Raw genomic sequence first — 6,658 nt, 5'->3', positions numbered from 1 at the left:
CATAGATGCCTCTATAATTTTCTTATTTCTAGGTTCCATCCCTGACGCACCGCACGCTTTGGCGGAAGTGACGTATACAGGTCCTGGCTGTCCCTATCCGAAATAACATAGAATAATATATTATCAGATCCATCCCAAAATATTAAAAAAGCCGTTTCCCGGAGGCGAAATCACACTGCCCTGTTCCATTTTAATTTCACCAAAGAGGGCGGGACAAGTGACGCGAGCGGCCTCCTGCCCCTCAATTTCCCCTGGAAGGACCTGCTTTGATCTGCCAGGACCTTCCAGCGGCGTCCCATCAAGCCTTGCGGTTTCCTCTTTCGCTCTTTCTCTCTGGGCGCCCTCGGAGGAGAGGGAGCCACCATTTCCTTGCGGGTAAGATTGCAATCCGTAGCCATCCTCTTCGGGGGGCGGTTTTGGGGGGACTTCGCCGCTTCCAGGGGCTTCCCGGGGGCCTTCTCCTTCGGGGGCGGCCCTTATTTCCAGGCCCGAGGGCGAACCAGGGCAGTTAAAGCGGTCTCAAACCGGATTATTTTTACAGTGCGGGCGCAGCCAAGGTTGGTTTAAACCAAATGACCTCTTTGTTTAACAAAGGATCCCTGCTTGTTTGACTCGATCTGTTGGCTGTTATTAATGCTTCCTGTTCCTCTTAGCGGAACGGCAGTGGCTTATTCAAACACTTTGACCTTTTAAGCAACGCGTTGGCAATGGCTCCATTGCTAGACCTGCCTTCCCTTACTACAAGAACTACATACACATGCGAGGCTTATGGGGATATTAGCTGTCTTGCGCCCAAGGCGTGTGTGCTGCCTTTATTCCTTCCTGTCTGTTGCATGGTTGCCGTCAGCATTTGGAAACCCATTCCTAGGCAACTGAATGGGGCTTCGTTGTTGCGTGCCTTCAAGTCGTTTCTGCTCAGGGTGATCCAGAAGCAAACGCATCACTGGGTTTTCTTAATCATGAGTGACGATCAAGGCGTCTGCAAGTTAAAAACTACATATAACCCCACATCCCCAAACCCCACCTTCCCCTGAAATGCCATTCAACAGTACTGTAATTAAAATCACACGTTAAAGTAACATAATTCAAGTGAATAGTCTGAGGCGGAGTCAGAGGGTGGCAAGTTCAAATTGGTGGCCAGGTTTTCTGTTCAGGAAAGGCCTGCCGGAAGAGATCTGCCTTGACAGCCTTTTTGAGGCTGTCTAAATTGGTAATTGATGGCTCTCCTCCGTCAGGCCCTTCCATAATCTGGGAGCGGTTGACAAAAAGGTCCTCTGGGTGGGTGCAATTAGCCTAGTTTTCATAGGCTGCAATGGATTCCTCCCAGAGGACCTGAGTGTGCAGAAGGATTATACGGAAGGAGGTGGTCCCCAAGATAGGTTGGACCCAAGCCATGTAGGGCTTTAAGGGTTATCACCAACACCTTGTACTGCGCCTGGAAACCAATGGGCAGCCAGTGGAGCCATTTTAAGGTAGGTGTTATGTGGTCACATATGGTTTTACCAGTCACCAACCTGGCTGCCCTGTTCTGAACTAAGCGCAAGGGTAGCCCCGGTTCCAGGAAAGGACTCCGCTGGCGTATCGGCCGAAGCTGATAACAGGCACAAGAAGGATTTTTTCAGATGGGGTTTCCCATGGCCTGAGGCTGAGCGTCTGGGACTTGCACAAGGCCAACCCCAGTGAGTTTACATGGCTGAGCCGGGATTCGAATCCTGGTCTCCAGAGTCGTAATCCCATGCCAAGCCACCACTCCACACTAAGACCACTGAACATCTGTGAACGTAGACAGACCTTGGATAGAAAGGTGAGGAACTCTTGGCCTTCCAGATGTTTCTAGATGCCAGCTTCCATTAGTTCTAGCTATCACAGCTAGTGGGAAGCAGTGATGGGAGTTTTGACTGAGCAACATCTGGAGGCCAAACACCCCCCATTCCTCCTCTTCCCTGGGATTGGGCTGCAAGGCCTTGGCACACTGATGACACTTTGCATGGCCTTGTATTAAACACTGGCCTAAAGGGCAGGGTCTGTTGCAAACGGAATGAAAATCTCTGCTCTTTCTCAACCAGTGCCAGGGGCCAGCAGTGTTTTCTGGGGCTATTTGCAGGATTGAGCTATCAGTGCTTAATCGTTAGGAAGAGATAACATATTAAGTATTGGGGGGAGGTCATATCTGAAGCAAGTCTTAAACTCATATGCATTTGTATGTAGAGAAATCTTGGAGCACCTCTGAGACTAACTGAAAGAAGTTGGCAGCATGAACTTTTGTAGACTTCAGTCTACTTCCTCAGAGAGACTTGGGTCCAAAACACACAGCAGGAATAATCACTTTAACTGCCCTAGCTCAATGCTAGGGAATTGTAGTTTTGTGAGACATTTATCCTTCTCTGTCAGAGAGCTCTGGTGCCACAATAAACTACAGTCCCCAGGGTTCCTTAGCACTGAGCCAGGGCAATTAACGTGGCTTCAAACTGGATTATTTCCACAGTGCGTTTTGAACCTTAGTTGGTCATGATTCTGATTCCTTGTTTAGGTAGCTTCTGCTTATTGACCTAATTTATAGGACAGTCTTAAATTCAGAGTGGGCAAGGCAGATACATTTCTGCTTTCTAAACACTGAATCTATCTTGGATCAGACCTTTTAAAATGTCTCCTACCACTGATGATGAAAGGTCGGAAAATGTAAAAACCTAAGATGGGGTGGCTTTTCGGTCTTGTTGGGGGATATGTTGTGGACATTGGTCTATATCCCATGCTGTGCTGGTGCCCAGAAATCGGCATACTGTGATGGAATTTTCTTTACTTCTTCCTGTTGCTTCAAAACCAAGTGTAGAGGTATCTGGTTGAGTTCCTACCTGATAATACAGTGAATGGATCCTCTTCTAGATCTAATCCTCTTTACAGTAGCTATGGCTGTGGTTTGTTAATTGTTTTAGTAGAAGACAGTACCACCAACATGGACCACCTTGGTTCTTACAATGGCATGAGAGCTTAAAGACAGTTTGAAGTATTTTAGATATTTTGGTAATATTAACATCTGTGCATAATCTTTATGGGGTAGGAACTGTATGAGCCAGTGTGGGATAGTGATTTGAACATCAGATTATGCCTTTGGAGACTAGGGTTCAAATCCCTGCTCAGCCACAGAAACTCACTGGGTGACCTTCGGCAAATCACAGCCTCAGAGGAAGGCAAAGACCATCCCCCTCTGAACATGTCTTTACCAAGAAAATCCATGATACCTTGCAATAAGTCAAAAATGCCTTGAAGTCACACAACAAGGAACTGCACAGCCTCCCAGGTGTTGTTCAGTTGCAATATTCCCAACAGCCCTAGCCAAAATAGTAGTGAATAATTCTGGGAGTAATTCTCCAATGATTTAATAATAATAATAATAAAATCTTTATTTCTATCCCGCCCTTCCAAGAAGATCAGGGCGGCTTACAACAGTGCAACAATGCACACAATTACAGAGTTAAAAACACACAAGCAGCAATATACAATCTAAAACAACAATAAAAGCCCCATAGCCCGTCCTCATGGCCACGGAAGAGGAGGGAGGCCCGCAGGATCTTAATCGGGGAATGCCTGTTTAAATAGGAAGGTCTTAAGGTCCTTCCTAAATTGGGCCAGGGTGGTAGATGAGCGGAGCTCGGTGGGCAGCGTGTTCCAAAGGGCTGGGGCAGCTGTAGAAAAGGCCCTTCTTGAAGTAGAAGCCAACCTGGCCCCAGGCACCTTCAGCAATTGCTGCCCAGATGTTCTGAGGGTGCGAGGCGGATTGTACGGGGAGAGGCGGTCCTTTAGGTATCCTGGGATATTCATGTATCTGTTCAAAAGCATTCCCAACAGTTCTGATATCTATCCCAAATTCTTTTTCCCAGTGTAATGGAGACTAAAATGTATTTATGTTCAAAACTATATGACAGATTTCTGAAGCAGTAGCTTTTGAAACATAATCTCAGCTGTGGGTAATTTATAGCTCTTCAGATGTCAGGCTTGAACTCACATCAGCTGTGTCCTCCATAGCCGGTGGTGTGGGGTGTGGGAGTCTCAGTCCATTAACACTATTGCAGGTTGGTCAGTCCTGCTTTAAATATAGGTCATTCTGTGGAATTTTTAACAGCAGTTTTTAATCTTCTGACCTCCTAGGATCGCATCTGGAGAGTTTTCCATACTCTTCCAGCTTTGGACACGGGAGGGAGAGAAGCTGCAGAAAATTACCCATTCCATTGCTAGTTCAAAAACAGGCTAGTAAATGGAAGTTACTCTGCAACATATATATTGCTTGTTCTGTGAGATTTCTTACACAATTGTGCTTTTTTTTCTTAGACACCATGCCTGCCCTCAGACCTCTCATCAAGCCTAAGATCGTCAAGAAGAGGACCAAGAAGTTCATTCGTCATCAGTCTGATCGCTATGTCAAAATCAAGGTAGGTCTCCTTGTAATTAACAGGTTTGTGTAAGCCTTCAGATAAGTTTTAAACCTTCTGCAAGCATGTAGGGTTTTTGCACTACAGCTGTTGTAAACCATTATAACTCAGAAGTCTTGATGCAGATGTTGAAGTTGTTATGCTCTTTGTTTCTCTTTGAATGTCCACAGCGTAACTGGCGCAAGCCAAGAGGCATTGACAACAGAGTTCGCAGAAGGTTCAAGGGCCAAATCTTGATGCCCAACATTGGGTATGGTAGCAATAAGAAGACAAAGCATATGCTGCCTTCAGGATTCAGGAAATTTCTGGTACACAATGTCAAAGAACTCGAAGTGCTAATGATGAGTAACAAGTAAGTCTGATATTGCTACTTTTCAGGTTAACACAAGTTTAGTTGCTATGGGAGTGTTCTACCCACTGTCCCATTCCAGTGGCAGACAGGTAGCATTGAACGTAGTCCCCAACAACAGGGTATCATCAGTCAATAAAGTCAGATGGGATCTTGCGTAGTCAGGCAGTAGTTTTATACCTACACTAATCAAGGTGCACATGTATGTTCATTCCCTTTCTATTATAAGAAGAGAATTGGTGCCAGTCTTTCCCCACCAGGAACTATGTCCCTGAGGCTAAGGTGTGGGAGGAATCCATTGGTTCTCCAGATGTATTACTATGATATTCAAAATCCCATACTCTTGGTTATGTTTGCTGAGGCTGATAGGCAAAAATTGGCTCCAGAGATAGTTTAGGCCTGGGCTAAACTTCCCAAAGTGTGTCCTGAGCTATACATTTCTCCTTTACATTTTTTTTCTTCTTGAAGTCACTGTTTTAGTGAGTGGGGGTCAGATGACATGCATTAATTGTTGTGTCTGGTCCACCAGTGCCTAGTACGCAAATCCTTTTTGTGAAGTTGTGGAAGGAGTGAGCAACTACATGAGAGATGGAGGCCAATTTTCACCCCTGTGGGCTGCACGCTAGAAGTAGGTGGGGGCAGAATAGAAGAACATGGTTTTATTGCATTTTGTTTTTGTTGTATCCTTATGTGCAATCGCCCCCAAGACCAGATCTTAAATATGGAAGGGTATGAAGTCCCTCCCACCTTTTGACAGACATCATAGTCATAGAAAGCAATTATTTCAGAGAGAAGGTCTCTATAAGCTTTCCAAGGACAGAATATTTGCATCAAATGAAGAATCGTTAAACATGCAGTATCCTGTGTGTTAAACAGTGCACTCTCATGAGGGCTGTGCTAGATAATTCTTGAGTACATAAATTAGCCTCTTACTCTGCTAGTACAGATAAACTGACTGCAGCTTACAATTTGAAGTGATTGTTTTGAGAAACATTCAGTGGAAGCAACTTTAAAATGGCAATTATCTACTTTAGACACTGCTTTTTTTCTGATTACCGTAGGTCCTATTGTGCAGAGATTGCCCATAATGTTTCATCCAAGAATCGGAAGGTAATTGTGGAGAGAGCAGCTCAGCTTGCTATCAAAGTCACCAATCCAAACGCCAGACTGCGCAGTGAAGAAAATGAATAAATAGTTGTTTTTGTACAACTGTATTTAATAAAAGTATCCAAATGTTGGAAGAGTACAGTTTGTGGAACAAATTGACCTGAGTGGTGGGAGTGGTAAAACTAAACTGGGATTTCTGAAAAGGACCAGATGACAAAAAGGTGAGGCTTGCCAAGTATCATGTACTTGACACCTAGCTTACTTCCTGTAAAATGGATACTGCTTTTTCTCAGGCATCATGTCACGCCTTACTATTTAACAGAAAAATGCAATCGTTGCAAGATAATACTGTAAGCAGAATGATTTTACTCACTTTCAAGCGGGAGTTTGGAAATGAAAAACTCTGTCTGCTCTGAAAATGACTTAGGATATATAGTTGGCCCTTCTTATACACGGATTCAAGCATACACGGTTTGAAAATGTTCACAAAAAAGTATAAATTTCAAATATCAAACCTTGATTTTCCATTTTTTATAAGGGACATCATTTTGCTAAGTCATATTTAATGGGACTTGAGCATCCACAGATTTTGTTATCCACGGGGGATCTTGGAACCAAACCCCAGCGTATAACAAGGGTCCACTGTACATTTGTGGCACCCACAGCATGCTTTTTAGGAGTATGCTTAGAGTCATCATAGGTACTCGTGTAAGTACAATGGAGCAAATTCAGATTTCATTTATAATATGTGGGAATCATGTGATCTCCATTGTTT

At 44.3% G+C, this 6,658-nt stretch overlaps 1 protein-coding gene and 1 non-coding gene across 2 annotated transcripts; both read left to right on the top strand.

Moving 5' to 3' along the window:
• Positions 1-223: 223 nt before the first annotated feature.
• Positions 224-6,022, top strand: RPL32 (ribosomal protein L32). The gene is made up of 4 exons (XM_042455198.1): positions 224-375; positions 4,327-4,427; positions 4,598-4,779; positions 5,838-6,022. The coding sequence occupies exons 2-4, from the start codon at positions 4,332-4,334 to the stop codon at positions 5,965-5,967; spliced, it is 408 nt and encodes a 135-aa protein (XP_042311132.1). The 5' UTR covers positions 224-375; positions 4,327-4,331; the 3' UTR covers positions 5,968-6,022.
• Positions 4,137-4,275, top strand: LOC121924566. Its single transcript, XR_006102670.1, has one exon. It is a non-coding gene; the product is annotated as a small nucleolar RNA SNORA7 (small nucleolar RNA).
• Positions 6,023-6,658: the final 636 nt, after the last annotated feature.

Source organism: Sceloporus undulatus, chromosome 2 (assembly GCF_019175285.1).
Source record: "Sceloporus undulatus isolate JIND9_A2432 ecotype Alabama chromosome 2, SceUnd_v1.1, whole genome shotgun sequence".
Classification (NCBI taxonomy): Eukaryota; Metazoa; Chordata; class Lepidosauria; order Squamata; family Phrynosomatidae; genus Sceloporus; species Sceloporus undulatus.
Note: the sequence above shows the minus strand (reverse complement) of the source record. Positions and strands in the feature narration are given on the sequence as shown.